This window comes from Rana temporaria, chromosome 4 (genome assembly GCF_905171775.1).
Source record: "Rana temporaria chromosome 4, aRanTem1.1, whole genome shotgun sequence".
Taxonomy (NCBI): Eukaryota; Metazoa; Chordata; class Amphibia; order Anura; family Ranidae; genus Rana; species Rana temporaria.
In genome coordinates this window covers 122317724-122338735 of record NC_053492.1, presented here as the reverse complement: position 1 = coordinate 122338735, position 21012 = coordinate 122317724, and the positions used below count along the sequence as shown (strand labels likewise).

Genomic DNA, 21012 nt, shown 5'->3' with positions numbered 1-21012 from the left:
AGTACAGGTATATGTGAACCTTCACCTTGTAAAATACTGTAACCCATTAAGTTTAAAATAGAAAGTTAAGATGTTTGTGTATATATACAAATAAAAAAACTGACCATGCTGGAATGGATGTGTTTCTATGCTTAGCATGGGCAGTTTGAAATTGGAAAGCATGGAAACTGGCAAGATCATCAGGTATTTCAAACAAAGGAAAAAATACAAAGAGAACAGGATAATTTTTAATACAAGTACATGGTATAACAGACACCTATCAGGAATATGAAATGTTGGTAACATACACTTTAACACGAGTGCTCCTCAATATGTCAGTTATTTTCAGTAGTATTCATGAAATTAATACCAAGGATAGGCATAAAAAATGGTGTCACTGATTTATTATCTGAATGTTTTATATATAATCCTGTTGCCTTAAAAAAAAAAATATTCAAAGTTTTAATAGCGGCACCACTAAGAAACATAGGGATAATAACAATGTGCCAAATAAAATAAAATGTAAGGGTTTAAGGGGAGCATCTAGTGCTCAGTGGTAAAACATAAAGATAATCTTTAGAGTCTTTTGATAGTGACAGGCCTACAGGGGACTAAATTATAATATTTTTACAATCTTTATTTATAAATAATAAATTATATTTTAATATAGTCCTATAAACCGCATTGACGTCACAATACATATGAAAAAAAAAGATAGATAGATATATTGATAGATAGATCTAAAAAAAAGGTAAAGTGTTTTTGTACACATTTTATCAAATGATATGCTTTGACTTGCAGGTAGAGAAAGTGTGTGGTGAGCTACAAGAGAGTCCAGACAAACAGATGTCCCAGAAGAAGACGAACGAACAAGATCCAGCTGCTGTGCTGCCTTCTGTAGCAAAACGCTATTCTCTTGCACAGCTAAGAAGGTACTACACGGTTATCCTCCTGGCACCAATGGAATTTACTTTCCTTGATATTCCTTCCTTGCCTTAGGTTGCAGGCTTAAAAGAAAACTTTAGTCAAAGACAAGATTCATCAGGAAACTGACATAATATCCGCTTATGTTCACTTGGTATTGCTTTTTTCCAAACGTGAGCTCCCAATGCCTTGTATTTGGGTTAACCACTTTACTGCAATGGACAAAAACGTTAATGGCATGGTATCCCAATGAAGCATAGGCATTGGCTTAGGGTCAGTGTTGCCAACCTACCAGATTGAAATTTACTCACACAACACACAAAACTAATGCCGCGTACACACGGTCGTTTTTCGGCATGAAAAAAAATGAAATTTTTAAAAACGTCATTTAAAATCATCGTGTGTGGGCTTCACATGGTTTTTCGGCTTCTGAAAAACTACAAATTTTTTTTTCGCACACGATGGTGTGTGAGCAACATCGTTTTTAATGATGAAGTTGGAAAAACTTTGTCGTTTTTTGGACATGATGAAAAATTTAGTTTTTTTTCATGCCGAAAAACGACTGTGTGTATGCGGCATTACTGGCACAGCCAAGTTTTTACTGGCATTTTCAAAAGTTACAAAATTACAGTTTTAAGAGTAAATTCGAGTATTTGGGCTACAAAACAAATGCAATATGCAATTAGCAATATGATTTAAGGTAGATAATAAGGCAAAAAAATGATTTCTTATTTTACTTTTGATATAGTAAGTAAGTTGCTCAGGCACTGGCCTCAGGAGGGCAAGAAATTAGAATGGCGTAAAATGAAGGATGGATGGCCGCACTCCAAACCAAACAGGTTGTCTTTATTTAAACGAACAGCAAAAACATACCAGATCACAGCAACAGAAACAGGAGGATAACCGACGTTTCGCAGCCATGAATAAGCACTAAGTCAGTGCGAAACGTCGGTTATCCTCCTGTTTCTGTTGCTGTGATCTGGTATGTTTTTGCTGTTCGTTTAATATAAAGACAACCTGTTTGGTTTGGAGTGCGGCCATCCATCCTTCATTTTACGCCAATGCTTGCCTAGTGCACTGCCAGCACCCTTGGAATCCTACACCTGTGTATGACCCTATAGCAGACCCACCTTGAGCGGTGATTTTCCTTCTTCTATTGCTTAAGAAATTAGAATGGGCGGCACACACACATAATATTAACTCTCACAGTGACACTGACAGCAGCGTGCAGTAGCACAGATGATAATGAGACCCCAGACACGACACGTTCCCTCCTGAGTTACAGTCTCTCGCCAAGCCAAGTGGTCCCTCCAGTCTAAACAGCACTGACGGTCCTGGTCCCAGCCTGCCCTGCTCCCATACGGTCAACCCGCACACAAAGCTCTGACCGCTCTGCTTGGCTCCATTGCACCTTGACATCACAAGACATGCTCAGGCATTGCCTCTGCCAGAGCTGCCCAATCACACTGTAGCAAGCTCTCGGATGGTCCCAGCCGTCTCCGGACCAAGCCGAGCGTCACAGCCATATTTTTTTACTGGCAACCCTTTACTTTTACTGGCATTTACTGGCAGGAGAAAATTGCTTGTTTTTTACTGGCTGCCAGTAAAAATACTGGCGGTTGGCAACACTGCTTAGGGTCCAGGTAATTGGAGTTGGGTGGGGAGAAGACTCTGTTGATGATCTCAATCATCAGGTGTTTACTTATACTTCTGATGTCACAACAGAGCAGATGTGTCCTCACCCATGCACAGCACTAGAAAAAACATGCAGGTATTTAACCCATTCGCTGTTATGGGTGTTTATTTAAAGTGCTTTTATTATAAAACAAATATAATTTGAGGGACACAATATTTATAACGATTTTAGTTTGCAAATGTATGCAATTTTAAAAGTTGATATATAGTCATATTTTGTATTCAGTAAGATATTATGCTTTCTTTTTTGTGCACAAATGATGTTATTTTGCAAGAAAGGGATGGAAGGTGTGAAAATTGAAGACCCACCTTATTCTAGTTGCAAAAAACCCTCCTTGTAAATCGAGGGATTAATTGACATCAGTGATGGCGCTATGTAACTAGAACAGACCTCCCATCCTGTTCTTGAAAAATAACATGTACCTTCCTGTGGGGATTGGATCATGGTTGTGGTGCTAATTGCTTGGATATAAATACTGGTGTATTTTCCTGACACACATTAGAAATGAAGGAATGGCTTGGACAAGCTATGACACATCTTCAGTCATAGGCCTCGTACACATGATAGGTTAAACAGAGGACAATGGTCTGATGGACCGTTTTCATCGGTCAAAACCGATCGTGTGTGGGCCCCATAGGTTATTTAACCATCGGTTAAAAAAAAGCCAACTTGCTTTAAATTTAACCGATGGATTCCTAACCGATAGGTCAAAACCGATCGTTAATAGGCACAAACATTGGTTAAAAATCCACGCATGCTCAGAATCAAGTCGACGCATGCTTGGAAGCATTGAACTTCGTTTTTTTCAGCACGTTGTTGTGTTTTACGTCACCACGTTCTGACACGATAGTTTTTTTAATCGATGGTGTGTAGGCGCGACGGACCATCAGTCAGCTTCATCGGTTAACCTATGAAAACTGTCCATCAGACCGTTCTCATCGGATGGACTGATCGGGTGTACGAGGCTTAACAGAACAAGTCCAGTTGAATGTGACTAACTACTACTAGGCATCCAGGATCAATGCACTGCAGTCCTTGACATATACAGTGTAACCTCGGATTATGAGCATAATCCTTTTTAGGAGAATGCTCGTAATCCAAAGTACTTATAACTTGTTACGCATTGACTTCAATAGGATTCAATACCGCATGGGGCCAGAGGTGGGGAGTCGCCGGAGAGCCTCAGAAATGACCGAAAAGGCCCAAGGACACTTCGGCTGACCTCGGCAAACCTCGGAAAGACTTCCTACTGGAGATTTGCCAGGGTCAGCCATGCTGTCCTCAGGCCTTTCTGTGCATTTCCGAACGGCGCCGTTCAGCTGCGATCAGCGACGTTTGGCTCTGCTCGGCTCCGGATCCCCCCCACCTCAGACCAAAAGCGGTACTGCACACTGCTTTGGCCTGAATCGTGCTTGTTTTGCGAGACAACACTCGCAAACCGAGTCACGATTTTTTAAAATACAGTGCTCGTATTGCGAAACGCTCGTTAACCGCGTTACTCGTAATCTGAGGTTCCACTGTACTGGTGTTAGGGTTGGTGTGAGAAGTTCCTGTGCTGTCTGTGCTCAGTAAAACATACAGAATCATAAAAAATGATCTACAATATCTACCATATAATCAACAACATCTGTTATAACAAATGATGAAACATTGGAATAAAAGTTCATAAGGTGCTGTGATTCTTCAATATCGTGATGATTCCACTTTCGGACCGCCAAACATCAATATACGTCGGCTGTTTTAAGGGGGATATCTTTGTTATGGCAGCAGATAGCTGCCATAACCCATGTATCCTCTTCTTCAGCTGACGGTCCGGTTTACGATAATAGTGATCTCTGTGGCGGATTCGCCGCAAGATCAGTTTTATTGGCGGCGGGAGAGTGTAAAAAATAAAAGGTAAAATAAATAAGAAAAAAACTAAATTTTAAACGCACCTGTCCCGCTGAATTTGGTGCAGAAGTGAACGCATACGTGAGCAGCGCCCTTATATGAAAACAGTGTTCAAACCACACATGTGAGGTATCATGGCGAGTGGTAGAGTGAGAGCAATAATTCAAGTCCTAGACCTCTTCTGTAACTCAAAACATGCAATCTGTAGATTTTTTCCTATGGAGATTTTTAAGGGTAAAAGTTTGTCGCCATTCCACGAGCGGGTAAAATTTTGAAGCGTGACATGTTGGGTATCAATTTACTCAGCGTAACATTATGTTTTACAATATAAAAAAAAAATATTAAGTGGTTAAGCACACCACAGCACAGGGATATTCATAGTATTTTGTTGTTAGGGTTGCCACCTTTTCTTCAATTCAAACCAGAACACGTAGCGGCACACAGCCCCCCCCCCCCCCACTTACATCAGAGTTCCCAGAATTCCCCCTAAATTTGAGTTCTCAAAGTCCCCCTTACATCAGAGTCTGCAGAGCACCCTTTACATCTGTGTCCCCTTTACCTTAGTGTACTCATTCGCTCAGATGCAGGAGAGAGAAGCAAGGGAGGGGAGAGACTTCAGTTATAGATGGATGGTGATCTCACTCACCTGAGGATGGAGGCTCAGGTATCGCCACCATTCATCCATGATGTACCTGCTGGATGCTGCACTTTAAATTTTCAACCCCCCCACACCTTCTTTTCTGAGGCACAGCACACCAGGAATTAGAGTGTGGGTGGGCAGACAGAGAGGCGTAGGGGGCGAGAGAAGGAGGAGCAGATTGGCCATCTCTCCTTTTCCGTCCATGTGCAGAGGGGGTTGTGGAGGGGTTTGGCAACTGTACTGGCTCTGGACAGTGTGAGAGAGGCTTAGACGACTGCAGCCTGCTCTTCCGGATGGTTGGCAACCCTGGTGATCATGCACTCGTCAGTTGTGGTACTCGGGTACTTGGGGAGCCACAGTCTGGTCTGAAATTATGTGTCTGGGTTTAAGGCGATCTGAAACCCAGACACGTGATTCTAAACCCTAAATGTCCAGATGAATCCTGGAAAGGTGACAACCCTAACGGTTGTACATCTATTCTTTTGTCATTTTGCACTAGAAAGCAAGATCAGATGACCAGGTCGCGGTGCCTTCAGCCTGTCCAGGGCTTTTTTTCAGCTGGAACTTGGTGGAACTGAGTTCAACTACCTCTGGCTCAGACCCTGTGCTCCCTGCTCAGCACTATCACTTGTAAACACAGAAGTCCGACTTCTGTGTTTACAAGTGACAGCTTGTCTCTCAGCAGTTCCCACAAATCTTGTCTCCTGAGTGGCTCCCACTGAGTGCAGGAAGGGGACAAGGGAGATGTGGGTGCATGGGGTGCAGTGCAGATGACCTCCCTGCAAGTGAGAGAGTGTACAGGGAGTTCCTAGAGCCTGCTGGGAAGAGGGGTGAAAGTGAGATGTGGATGGGGGATGCAGAGGTAAACAGCTGTGGAAGAAGGCTGAACTCTGCACTCTGTGTGTAGTGCACACCTGAATGCTGCACTCTGTATGCAGCGCACCACTGAACTCTGCACTCTGTACATAATACACTCCTGGTATTTAATGCCCCTCTAAGACCCTCCCAAGGTTAGTGAAATATGGCCACACCCAGTATTTGATGCTGTTTGAAGGGTGTGTGTGGAGGTCAAGGGAGTTTTGAGGGGTCATGGTTGAGTTCCCGCACCTATTTTCAAAGAACACAATCCCTGATAATCATCATTCCTTGCCCCCATCTCCCGCCTGTGACCCTAGGCAATAATAATTCTGGCAAAAAGTGAAAAAACAATGAGGATGCCAAATATCTGGAGAAGATGCCCTTGCATTGGCTGTTGTATCTTCTTGCAAGATTTGAGGTTTTCATTGTTCCCCAAAAATCTCACTGGGAGGAAAGTGACATCATGCCCTGCAATGCAGCCGATGAGGGATAGGCAAGCATTTAATCAAACTTTTTCCCCCACAGGTACATTTTTGCCCTTCTATTATATAGCAATGAATACAGATGGAGGGAGTCCTGAGATAATGATCTGATCTTGCTCGCTAGTAAAGGTGTGTATTGGCATTAGAATAAGCATATTCGAACCTGTCTGCCAAAACACATGACCTAAATCCTGTATTAGTTGCCATGGTCTGTAGTATCTCTGCATTGTGGGTGCTGATCTCATTCACTTTGATAAAACTCACCAGTATCCGAATTCTGGGATGCCATAGCGTTCAGTCACATGATTCACCAGTGGAGTCCTTCAGAACTCTGTGTTATGATAGACAGATAGCTGTATGCTAATTCTTATACTAATGCCACGTACACACGATCGGATTTTCTGTCAGAAAAACCTTGGATGGTATTTCCGATGGAATTCCGCTCAAGCTTGACTTGCATACACACAGTCACACAAAAGTTCTCTGAACTTTCGACCGTCCACTACGACGAGCCGAGAAAATTAAGTTCAATGCTTCCGAGCATGCGTCGGAATTTTGCGCGTCGAAATTGCTACAGACATCGGAATTTCTAATTGGAGATTTTTCCGTCTGAAAATTTGAGAACCAGCTCTCAAATTTTTGTTGGCGGAAATTCCGACAGGAAAAGTCCGATGGAGCCTACACACGGTCAGAATTTCCGACCAAAAGCACACATGAGACTTTTCTTGTCAGAAATTCCGACCGTGTGTACGGGGCATAAGGCTTATACTAATGGAAAAGCTAATAAGCCTTTGCAAATGCCTTCCTACCCCTAAATTTTGAATTTTAGTCCAGTATAAGGTTCAAGATTAAATTTTCAACTTTTTCTGTAAATTAAAAAAATGTAATCCCTGAGCGTCCTTGCACAGTTTGCATCCTCCTGTTCCCTTTTTGGCTTGTTTGCTATTGCTACTGCACGCACCTTTAAAGAACTGACTATTTCTTGAGTAATTTTCTTTTTTCTTTCTCCAACTCTTTGCATGTTTTCTTCCACCTCTTCTTATCTGGGGGGCTATCTGCTACACCCTGAACCCTCCAGCTCTCTGCCTCTGAAAGCTTCGAAGAATGACAAGCCTAACAGCTTGAAAAGAATCTCTCGGTAAGAAAAAAAATCACTGGCTGGCTGTTTGCTCTCTTTGCATGTCCTGTTAGTTGACCGCCTTGGAATGTTTGTGCTCCTCAGCCACCTGCTGGACAATAACATTATGTTTGGCTGCTGTCTTCCTATGTTGGTCCCGTTTGATCCAGCAATGTGATATCAACATATGTTAATAATTTCTTTCTGATGTACAGGTTATTTGTGTTATTTGTACTCAGTATTGCAAAAAGGTTCACAGGACAGTAATGAAAATGAATGCCACGGAGCTTACAGTGCTTACATTTCATATGTGGCTTGTAGTGCTTGTGTTACATACACTACCAAAAGTATTGGGACGTCTGCCTTTACATGCACATACTTTAATGGCATCCCAGTCTTAGTCCGTACGGTTCAGCAATTGGGTTGGCCAACCCTATGTAGCTTTAACAGCTTCAACACTTCTGGGAAGGCTGTCCACAAGGTATAGGAGTATGTCTATGGGAATGTTTGACCATTCTTACAGAAGCACATTTGTGAGGTCAGGCACTGATGTAGATGAGAAGGTTTGACTCGCAGTCTCTCCTCTAATTCATTCCAAAGGTGTTCTATTGGGTTAAGGTCAGGACTCTGTGTAGGCCAGTCAAGTTCCTCCACCCCAAACCAGCTCATCCATGTCTTTATGGACCTTGCTTTGTGCACTGGCGCACAGTCATGTTGGGACAGGAAGGGCCATCTCCAAACTGTTCCTACAACGTTGGGAGCATGAAATTGTCCAAAATGTCTTGGTATTCTGATGCCTTATGGACCAAACCAAACCCCTGAAAAACAACCCCATATCATAATCCCCCCTCCACCAAATAATTTGAACAAGTGCACAAAGCAAGGTCCATAAAGACATGGTTGAGCAAGTTTGGGGTGGAGGAACTTGACTGGCCTGCGCAGAGTACTGACCTTAACCCAATAGTACACCTTTGGAATGAATTAGAGCAGAGACTGCAAGCCAGACCTTCTTGTCCACATTAGTGCCTGACCTCACAAGTGGGTTTCTGGAAGATTGGTCAAACATTTCCATAAACACTCCTAAACCTTGTGGACAGCCTTCCCAGAAGAGTTGAAGCTGTTATACCTGCCATGGGTGGGCCAACTCAGTATTGACCCCTACAGACTAAGACTGGGATGCCATTAAAGTTCACGTGCGTCTAAAGGCAGGTGTCCCAAAACGTTTGGCAATATAGTGTATGTGTCTCACAGTACTCGCATTACATAGGTGACTTACAGTACTCACATTACTTATGTGGCTCACAGAAATCCCATTACATATGTGGCTCACAATACTCACATTTCTTATGAGGTTCACAGTGCTTATATTGCATACATTGTGAGTGGTGTTCTACAAGGTTCTGTCTTTGGGCCAATCGTGTACAATTAGTTTTTTAATGATACAGAATTTAGAATTAAGAGGTTAGTTTGGGTTTTTGCTGATGATACCAAATTATGATGGAATACATGTGGCAGATCTGGGGGTGCTTGTAGATCACAGACTTGTCAAAGCTAGCAAAATACTGTTATGCATTAAAAGGGCATACATTTAAGACATACGTTAATATTTGTACCCCTTTCCAAGATTGGTTGGTCCTCTTCTTGAATATGCAATTCAGTTTTGGTCATCAGGAAAAACGTTATTGAATTAGAAAAACAAAATTAATAAGGGGTCTGGACAACGGCGGATCCAGGGGGGGGGGGGCAACAGGGCAATTGCCCCCCCCCCCCCCGAGACAATCATGGTTTAAAAAAATATATATATATATATTTTTTTATCATTTTTTTTAAAACTGCTTTGCGGTGCCTGCAGCTGCCGCTGCCGAGTCTCTCACTCTCTCTCTCTCATCACCAGGGCCGGACTGGCCCAGCCCGGTAGGCTGCCTGTCCTGAGGCTGCTTTGAGCTGTAGCTGACTGCAGCGCTCCCCCTCTCTCCTGCGTGTATGAGACCAGATATCTCTCGCTGTGTGTGAGAGCTGGGTCTGTGTTCGGCTGTGCTGCCTGTGCTAGACCTGCTTGTGTGATAGTAGATGGAGATGGAACACAGTGTGAATCAGTGTTTTGTCTATCACACAAGCCCGTCTAGGGGGGGACCTTGCTAGAGCACACTGCCCTGCCGAACACAGACCTTCAGCTCCTGTTTGTTCCATGACACACGTCGGGAGAGGAGATACCTGCTGTGTGTGATCGAGGCAATGCCATGGTGAGTGCCATGCACAGTGGGGCTTCATTGATATACAAAGTGGGCCTGCATTCATATACAAAGTGGGACTGCATTCATAGACAAAAGTGGGGCTGCATTAATATACAAAAGTGGGGCTGCATTAATATACAAGTGGGGCTGCATTAATATACAAAGTGGGGCTGCATTAATATACAAAGTGGGGCTGCATTAATGTACAAATGTGGGACTGCATTCATAGACAAAAGTGGGACTGCATTCATAGACAAAAGTGGGGCTGCATTCATAGACAAAAGTGGGGCTGCATTCATAGACAAAAGTGGGGCTGCATTCATAGACAAAAGTGGGGCTGTATTCATATACAAAGTGGGGCTGCATTAATATACAAAAGTGGGACTGCATTCATAGACAAAAGTGGGGCTGCATTCATAGACAAAAGTGGGACTGCATTCATAGACAAAAGTGGGACTGCATTTATATACAAAAGTGGGGCTGCATTAATATACAAAAGTGGGACTGCATTTATATACAAACGTGGGGCTGCATTTATATACAAACGTGGGGCTGCATTTATATACAAAAGTGGGACTGCATTTATATACAAAAGTGGGACTGCATTCATATACAAAAGTGGGGCTGCATTCATATTCAAAAGTGGGGCTGCATTTATATATACAGCGGGGCTGCATTCATATACAAAAGTGGGACTGCATTAATATACAAAAGTGGGACTGAATTTATATACAAAAGTGGGACTGAATTTATATACAAAAGTGGGACTGCATTTATATACAAAAGTGGGGCTGCATTCATATACAAAAGTGGGACTGCATTCATATACAAAAGTGGGGCTGTATTTATATATACAGTGGGGCTGCATTTATATACAAAAGTGGGACTGCATTTATATACAAAAGTGGGACTGAATTTATATACAAAAGTGGGACTGCATTAATATACAAAAGTGGGACTGCATTAATATACAAAAGTGGGGCTGCATTAATATACAAAAGTGGGGCTGCATTCATATACAAAAGTGGGGCTACATTTATATACAAAAGTGGGACTGCATTTATATACAAAAGTGGGGCTGTATTTATGTACAAAAGTGGGTCTGAATTTATTTACAAAAGTGGGACTGAATTTATATACAAAAGTGGGACTGAATTTATATACAAAAGTGGGACTGCATTTATATACAAAAGTGAGACTGCATTTATATACAAAAGTGGGGCTGCATTAATATACAAAAGTGGGGCTGCGTTCATATATACAGTGGGGCTGCTTTCATATGTACAGTGAGGCTGCAATGATGGGCACTGATGAGGCTGCATTGATCTCTTGTACCATGTCTTCAGTCTCTGACCATCTCTTGTACCATGTCTCCAGTCTCTGACCATCCCTTGTACCATAACCATCCCTTGTACCACGTCTGCAGTCTCTGACCATCCCTTGTACCATGTCTGCAGGCTCTGACCATCTCTTGTACCATGTCTGCAGGCTCTGACCATCCCTTGTACCATGTCTGCAGTCTCTGACCATCTCTTGTACCATGTCTGCAGTCTCTGACCATCCCTTGTACCATGTCTGCAGTCTCTGACCATCCCTTGTACCATGTCTGCAGTCTCTGACCATCTCTTGTACCATGTCTGCAGTCTCTGACCATCTCTTGTACCATGTCTGCAGTCTCTGACCATCTCTTGTACCATGTCTACAGTCTCTGACCATCTCTTGTACCATGTCTGCAGTCTCTGACCATCCCTTGTACCACGTCTGCAGTCTCTGACCATCTCTTGTACCACGTCTGCAGTCTCTGACCATCTCTTGTACCATGTCTGCAGTCTCTGACCATCTCTTGTACCACGTCTGCAGTCTCTGACCATCTCTTGTACCATGTCTGCAGTCTCTGACCATCTCTTGTACCACGTCTGCAGTCTCTGACCATCTCTTGTACCATGTCTGCAGTCTCTGACCATCTCTTGTACCATGTCTGCAGTCTCAGACCATCTCTTGTACCATGTCTGCAGTCTCAGACCATCTCTTGTACCATGTCTGCAGTCTCTGACCATCTCTTGTACCATGTCTGCAGTCTCAGACCATCTCTTGTACCACATCTGCAGTCTCTGACCATCTCTTGTACCATGTCTGCAGTCCCTGACAATCATCTACAAACTATGGGATAGATTTATGGCATTTATATGTAAATATTTTTTACTAGTAATGGCGGCGATCATTGATTTTTTAGCGGTACTGCAACCAGGGCCGGATTTGCTCTCCCTGCCGCCTCAAGGCCAGGTTCCGCAATGCACCCCCTCCCCGCCAACCGAACCCCCCCAAATCAACAGGGAATGGCAACCGGGTTGCAGGGGCAGCACAGTTCAAAAAAAATTTTTTTTATCACTTTTATTTTTATTTATTTGTAGCTTGTCGCTTACTTTTTTTAATTTTTGTATCATTTTCTTATTATGTTTCTTATTATTTACTTTTTAATTACTTTTTTATTTTATTAATTCGATTATTATTTCTTTTTATTTATTCATTTTTTTAGCAATTTATTTTTTTACTTAACTTTTTTGCTATCACACAGGAGAAAACAATTCCCTGTGTGATAGCAATTGGAGGGGACATGTTCTCTTTATTGACCCGGTCACCTCCAAAACACGAGTCCTAGCACTGTGCTAGAACTCCTGTCACAGCTGAGATGGGAAGTGTTATACCCGAAGGGTTCCACATGTACTGGCTCTCCCCTCTCACTGTGTACATCGGCAGCAGGAACAGGAGACAGACTCGGTGGCCGGGGGGAGGACGGAGTCCCGAAGACAGAGGTATGTGGGGTGGGGGGGAGAGGGGAGGACAGACGGGAGCACACATTTTACAAGTGATTTTGGCGACATCGCCGCAATCACTTGTTAACGAGCGAGCGGATTCCCCCATAACTTACCGCCCTTAACTGTATGTTCCAGGCGTCGGGGGAATCTATGCCACTGCCGCCCCTTGGCTCCCTGCCGCCCCAAGGCCTGGCCTCAGTGGCCTTGTGGGAAATCCGGGCCTGACTGCAACATTGCAGCAGACACACCGGACACCTAATTGAGTTCTGTAAGCAACACCTTATTTTCTGGCAGTGCCCCTCCACGAGACTAGACTCTGTATCCGCCCTTGAATAGATTACAATATTTATATTACATACTGTATGTGACTCACAGTACTTACATTACATATGTGGCTCAAAGTGCTCATAATATATGTGACTCAGGGTGCTTTTATTACATATGTAGCTCATGGGCCTTACAATACATATACGGTATGTGGCCCATACTGCTTATATTATATATGTGGCTCACATTACTTATATTACATATGTGGCTCACCGCAGTGCTCACATTATATATGTGGCTCACGGTGCTAATATTCCCCACTTCATTCAAAACTTCAGAAAGTTTGGGCTATGCATACTGTCCGCTTTAACACCATATAGAATACAAAATGTTTTTTTGGGCATTTTCACAGAAAAGCAACATAGGGGGTTATTTACGAGGGGCAAATCAACTTTGCACTACAAGTGCAAAGTGCACTAAAAGTGCAGCCGCTGTAAATCTGAGGGGAAGATCTGAAATGAGGGGAAGCTCTGCTGATTTTATCTTCCAATCATGTGCAAGCTAAAATGCTGTTTCTTATTTTCCTTGCATGTCCCCCTCGGATCTATAGCGACTGCACTTCCAAGTGCACTTTCAGTGCAATTTCAAGTGCACTTGTAATTTGCACTTGTAGATGCAAAGTGGGTTTGCCTTTAGTAAATAACCCTCATAGTGTAGTTGGAATTCCCCTTTAAGATTTGCAACCTATCATATTTTGTATTTATTACAGTGAATTCACGAAGTACATAAAGCCATCAAGGACATTCTACACCACACTGGCAGAGCGTCTTTGTGATGGGGACCTGGCCGTGAGGGATGGTTCGACCTGCTGGAATGGAGAGGATGTAGTAGAAAGGTAAGCATTTTTTTTCACGGAACACTGTTTGTGCTGTTATGGAGAACAGATGGTTTGACATGAAAGCAAATGGGTCTCTTAAGGTCATTATACACAGCTGTCAAGTGTGTGGAAGAACTCTGCAAATGCAAGTTTTCACAAAAGTAATAAGGCCAGTAAAAAAAAAAATTCAGGATTGTTTAAATAAAGCTGCTATGGATATAATGTATGCATATATAGCTGAAGAAAACTGTATCACAGCTGAAGATATTAGCGCTAAAGGTTTGGCTTTAGAAGGAGAAATTATCAGATGTACAACTAACTTCCCTTTTAGAATTTCCATTGAGGAATACAACATTAACATGCTTTCCTTAGCCTCCCTAAGACATATGAATACATGCACAAAGCAAAATGAATGAATATTAAAAATTAATTTGTGTTTTCAGTTTGTGGTGATCAAATACAGTTTAGTTCCGCCTTAAGTATTACTTGCTTTGTAAAGCCCCGTACACACGACCAGTTTCCTCGGCAGAATTCAGCTTCCGACCGAGTTTCCGGCTGAATTCTGCCGAGAAACCCGGCCGTGTGTACAATTTCGCAGAGGAAGCCGACGAGGAGCTCGACGAGGAAATAGAGAACATGTTCTCTATTTCCTCGTTGTTCTATGGGAGCTCTCGGCCCGCCGAGCTCCTCGGCGGCTTCAGGGCTGAACTGGCCGAGGAACTCGATGTGTTTGGCACCTCGAGTTCCTCGGCCGTGTGTACGGGGCCTCAGACAGTCTGAAATCTGGATGTTTCTCTTTCAGTAGACAATCGTCAATCTCCATAGATATTAAAGTCACATCAAATGGCAGAAGAGTGGAAAACCAAAAAAAAGTGAATGTGGAAATAACCCTGATGCCTCGTACACACGACCAGTTTTTCTGTCGGAAAAATTGCCATGACAGCTTTTGGCCGGGAAAACTGGCCATGTGTATGCTCCATGGCAGTTTTCCCGACATGAAAACTTCCAGGAATGAGGACATGTTCTCTTTTTTCCTGCCGCGATTACCGGCGGTCTTTTTGACGGCAGTTTTCTTATGGGAAACACTGCGGTGGAGCATACACATGGCCGGGTTTTCCAGCCAAAGCTCTCATGGCAGTTTTCCTGCCAGGAAAACCGGCCGAGTGTAGGGGGAAAAAGCTGCCGAGCCAGTTCTCGGCTTTCCCGGCGGTAAAAAGTTTTTACCGCTGGGAAACCCTTACATGTGTATGGGGCATGAGTGTGAAATACCTATTGAGAGAAGAGGGGATCAGTTTAGTCCCTGAGTTATATGTACAGGGAGTGCAGAATTATTAGGCAAGTTGTATTTTTGAGGATTAATTTTATTATTGAACAACAACCATGTTCTCAATGAACCCAAAAAAACTCATTAATATCAAAGCTGAATATTTTTGGAAGTAGTCTTTAGTTTGTTTTTAGTTTTAGCTATTTTAGGGGGATATCTGTGTGTGCAGGTGACTATTACTGTGCATAATTATTAGGCAACTTAACAAAAAAAAAATATACACCCATTTCAATTATTTATTTTTACCAGTGAAACCAATATAACATCTCAACATTCACAAATATACATTTATGACATTCAAAAACAAAACAAAAACAAACCAGTGACCAATATAGCCACCTTTCTTTGCAAGGACACTCAAAAGCCTGCCATCCATGGATTCTGTCAGTGTTTTGATCTGTTCACCATCAACATTGCGTGCAGCAGCAACCACAGCCTCCCAGACACTGTTCAGAGAGGTGTATTGTTTTCCCTCCTTGTAAATCTCACATTTGATGATGGACCACAGGTTCTCAATGGGGTTCAGATCAGGTGAACAAGGAGGCCATGTCATTCGTTTTTCTTCTTTTATACCCTTTCTTGCCAGCCACGCTGTGGAGTACTTGGACGCGTGTGATGGAGCATTGTCCTGCATGAAAATCATGTTTTTCTTGAAGGATGCAGACTTCTTCCTGTACCACTGCTTGAAGAAGGTGTCTTCCAGAAACTGGCAGTAGGACTGGGAGTTGAGCTTGACTCCATCCTCAACCCGAAAAGGCCCCACAAGCTCATCTTTAATGATACCAGCCCAAACCAGTACTCCACCTCCACCTTGCTGGCGTCTGAGTCGGACTGGAGCTCTCTGCCCTTTACCAATCCAGCCACGGGCCCATCCATCTGGCCCATCAAGACTCACTCTCATTTCATCAGTCCATAAAACCTTAGAAAAATCAGTCTTGAGATATTTCTTGGCCCAGTCTTGACGTTTCAGCTTGTGTGTCTTGTTCAGTGTTGGTCGTCTTTCAGCCTTTCTTACCTTGGCCATGTCTCTGAGTATTGCACACCTTGTGCTTTTGGGCACTCCAGTGATGTTGCAGCTCTGAAATATGGCCAAACTGGTGGCAAGTGGCATCTTGGCAGCTGCACGCTTGACTTTTCTCAGTTCATGGGCAGTTATTTTGCGCCTTGGTTTTTCCACACGCTTCTTGCGACCCTGTTGACTATTTTGAATGAAACGCTTGATTGTTTGATGATCACGCTTCAGAAGCTTTGCAATTTTAAGAGTGATGCATCCCTCTGCAAGATATCTCACTATTTTTGACTTTCTGAGCCTGTCAAGTCCTTCTTTTGACCCATTTTGCCAAAGGAAAGGAAGTTGACTAATAATTATGCACACCTGATACAGGGTGTTGATGTCATTAGACCACATACCTTCTCATTACAGAGATGCACATCACCTAATATGCTTAATTGGTAGTAGGCTTTCGAGCCTATACAGCTTGGAGTAAGACAACATGCATAAAGAGGATGATGTGGTCAAAATACTAATTTGCCTAATAATTCTGCACTCCCTGTAGACAGAAGGGTGAAGATAAGATAAAGGAAGCATAGGACAATAACTCAGACATGTGCTTACATAGGTCTGGTAGCACATAAGAGTACAGAGAAAATGGGAGGAATCCAAGCAGTGTGGGTAGAATTTTTCAAGCCTAGTACACACAATGAGAAAATAGGATGAAAAATACCACTTTCAAAGCGATTGTACTATAATCTGATCAGTAGTACACAGCTTTTGAGAGCCAAGCACAGTTTATGCAAAATTATCCGAAGGGACAAATCAAAAAAGATTTTCGTTTCATCAGAACAGTATTTGTCGGAAAAAAAATCAGAAGACCAAGACTACACTACACTACGCAAATGAAAGAATACATTACAATACAATATAACACATTGCATCACTTCCGAAGTTGTAGTCAAATGAGAATTTTTATAACTATAGTAACCTATTGGTTTTTGATATGAGACAAGCATGCAAAAGCATTTTATAGATATTCATATTATGTGTCTTTAGAAAGGCAATTATTAATTTACTTATGCAAGTTATCAATTCTTATAAATGGTTGGACAGAAGTGCATATAAATATTATCATAGGAGAATCTCAAATGGCATAAAACATGTGTATGTGTATATATATATATATATATATATATATATATATATATATATATATATATATATATATATATATACAGGGCTCAAAATTTCAAGTCTTGAGTCACTAGCCAGGCCTCAAGGGTTATGCGCCACCAGTTTCCCCGCCCAACCCCTACCATGCCCCGCTCCTAATTCTGCCGCTAATCACGCCCTCATAAATTATCTCCTGAAATCACACAAATGTTTTATGCAGAATTAAGTACAAAAATAAATATTAACAACTTTATCAGTTCCCCTCAGCACAGCCTCACCTGTGCCCATTATTGCAGCCTCACCGTGCCAACTATTGCAGCCTCACCAAGCCCCCATTGCAGACTCATTGTGCCCCACATTGCAGCTTCATTGTGCACCACATTGCAGGCTCATTGTGCCCCCGTTGAAGACTCACTGTGCCCCCATTGCAGCCTCATTGTGCCCCCATTACAGACTTATTGTGCCCCCATTGCAGCCTCACCATGCTCCCATTGCAGACTCACTGTGCCCCCATTGGTGGCCAGATCATGACAGGAGGAAGGAGAGAGCCGCAGGATCACCGAGCGGTATAGCCCGCTGTAACAGTTTACATTGAATTTTCCTCCGCTCTGCTCGCTCTCACACACAGCCCCGCCTCCTTCTAACCCGCACCTGTAATAAACAGAACACATCCCAGCATTGGACCCGCATTCTGTCTATTGAGCCCTGCTTTAAGGTACATTTAATTAACTTTCTGATTTAAAGATAACTGCAGTGTTTCCTGGTTAGCCTTGGCAGTTTACTTGTTGCCTGCAATGGTTTCCTAATTAAGGTTTTAGCATAGTAGTAATGTTTCCTGGCTTGGCAGTTTGTCAGTTCTTTCGATCAAATAAATTGCTGATATTTTTTTAATTAGGAAGCTGGTAAAACCCACTGTCTATTAACACCTACACATTTCTCTTAAAATGGAGGAGCAGGTAATTAGCCACCCTTTACCTGACAACCTTAAAAATTAAATGCACCTCACCGCTTTATTACATGATGTGGAGTGGGGGGCGAGCACCGCCGGCGGGGTTGATCGGGAGCTGTTCTCCCAGCGATCGCTCCGTGGCAGAGAGCATGGAGGTAGAGGAGAGCCGCGGTATCACCGAGCGGTATAGCCCGCTGTAACAGCATTACATTGAACTTTTTCCGCTCTGCTCACTCTCACACACAGCCCCGTCTCCTCCTAACCCCGCGTCTGTAATAGACAGAACACATCCCAGCATTGGACCCACATTCTGTTTATTACAGGCGCGGGGTTAGGAGGAGGAGGGGCTGTGTGTGAGAGTAAGTAGAGCGGAGGAAAGTTCAATGTAATGCTGTTACAGCAGGCTATACCACTCGGTGATACCGCGACTCTTCTCTACCTCCATGCTCTCTGCCACAGAGCGTTTGCTACGAGAACAGCTCCCGATCAACCCCGCCCGCCGGCGGTGCTCACCCCCCCCCACTCCCAGGCAGCCCAACTCCTCGCCAGACCTAATTTTCCACTCGCAAAATGCGAGTAGGCGAGTGGAAAATTTGAGGTCTGTATATAGTAGTCACAGTATGACCATCATATAAATACATTTAGAATTTTTCTAAATAACTAGGAACTGTGTCTCTTTATTTTAGAAAAATGGGTGAAACGCAGAGTAACTGGCCATATGAAGACAAGCTTTATCATATTTGGAAACTTCTAAGGCTTGAGCGTCTAACAGCTATTTGCTCTTATCCAACTCCTATGTGTCATGGTTAAGGAATTTGTGTTATACACAAAATTAACTGCATCACCACATTCCTTCTGAAAGAAAATACATCAGCACACTCCTTTTTAAGAAAAACTAGAAAAACTTAAAGTCCCAAAAGTTCAGAAATATGTCTCAAAATTACAGCACCCGTTTCTTGTGCTCAAATGCTAATATTTGGTTTTCCACTGTTTAAGTTATCAGTCCCAGTTTATAAGACATTTCAAATTGTCTAGTGCTTCTTTTTAATGTAGAGTCTTCATTAGGGTGAAACAATCAGATTTAAAAGACAAATGTTCTGTTCGATCCTCGTTAGAGTGTATGATCATTACAACTTGGTACAAATCTGTGGATGACTAGAAGCTCCGCAGTCAGGAATGGCTGTCATACATCAGATACCTCAAGATCAGTAATAGCTGCCATGATTATCTTCTGCCCAAGGATCAGAAGTTCTTTGTGTATAGAAGAATGCCTAAAGTAATATTTATATTAACCCAAACGCCAGCAAAGTCTGATTGAGCAATAGAAACCTTCAATAAAGTTCTCATTTATTCATCAAAGTTGAACTAGCAGAGAATGTTATACAATACAGTAAAATTCTTTAAGTGAAAAAAGTGACGTCTCCCTATCAAGGTTCTGAAAACCTAGACTTGTAAGGTATTAACCTATGCCCCATTCACCAAAAGAACACTTCAATTACGTGGCCTTGTAAGGCACCTTGATGAAATGTGTCCTTGACCACAGATCTTTTGCCGGCACAGTTATATACACCTTCAGTAATATGAAAAGGCCAATCCACCAAAAAGGGATATTTCAGTATTTGGTAGATTGTATAGGATTAAATAATATCTTTGGTCTCTCATCGCTCTCATTGACTATTATAGTACAAACTGCTCTTTTTCAGTTATTTAGGGCCAGATTCACAAAAGAGATATGACGGCGTATCTCCTGATACGCCATCGTATCTCTGTTTCTAACTATGCAACTGATTCATAGAATCAGTTACGCATAGATAGGCAGAAGATCCGACAGGTGTAATGGACTTACACTGTCGGATCTTAGGAAGTACCGCGGCCGCCGCTGGGGTTAATTCGCGTCATAAACCAGCGTCGGGTATGCAAATTAGGAGTTACGGCGATCCACAAAGATTTTTCCCGTCGTTACGTCGTCGCGAGTGTTAGATTTCCGTCGCAAAGATAGGGCACCTTTAACATGGTGTAAAAGTACTCCACCATGTTAAAGTATGCCTGTCTTTCCCGCGTCGCTTTTGATTTTTTTTTAAATCTTTTATTTTTCCCGGCATAAATCTTTTTTCACGTCACGATTCACAAAACGCCGGCGCGTCGTAATTTCGCACAAAGCACGTTGGGAAATTTTGCGACGGGAGCATGCGCAGTACGTCTGGCACGGGAGCGCGCCTAATTTAAATGGTACCCGCCCCATTTGAATTGGGCCGCCTTGCGCCGGACCTGTTTACGATACACTGCCGCAAATTTCCAGGTAAGTGCTTTGTGGATTGGGCACTAACTCGGAAAAATTGCGGCGGTGTAACGTAAACCGGTTACGTTACGCTGCGCCCGCTGTACGTGAATCTGGCCCTTAAAGCCAAACTCCAGTGCATTTTAAAAATAAAAAAATAATTGGGCATCACTTTTAAAATGCAGTTCTTGTTGCAATACTTACCTCCTCTCTGGCACTTAACCTCATAAACTCACCAATTCAACTCATTCAACCCACAGCTGGTGGGGTCAATTCACTAATGTTTACCACATGCAATAACGTGGTCATGTGACTCATTTTATGAGTGACACATCATCAGGGGTGGACTGACAACTTATGGGGCCCCCGGGCAATAGAAGATTATGGGGCCCCTGGGCTTACAGATGGCCACCACGCCAGGAGGCAGTGCAGAGGCGGGGCAGCTAAAATCTCGGGATTTTCACATCAAAAGCATGTCGGTTTCGGACATATCAGGGACAGATCTAAAAAAAAC

The 21012-nt window shown here is 42.9% G+C and overlaps 1 protein-coding gene across 2 annotated transcripts in view; it reads left to right on the top strand.

Moving 5' to 3' along the window:
* The window catches only part of LOC120936548 (glypican-5-like), a 349040-nt gene that overhangs the window by 125857 nt on the left and 202171 nt on the right, over window positions 1–21012 (top strand). Inside the window, exons 4-6 of one of the 2 annotated variants that reach the window (XM_040348994.1) lie at window positions 781–911; window positions 7548–7607; window positions 13673–13798. In XM_040348994.1, the coding sequence (XP_040204928.1) occupies window positions 781–911; window positions 7548–7607; window positions 13673–13798 (317 nt within the window). The remainder of the gene's footprint in view (window positions 1–780; window positions 912–7547; window positions 7608–13672; window positions 13799–21012) is intronic. The other variant, XM_040348995.1, reaches the window with a different exon arrangement.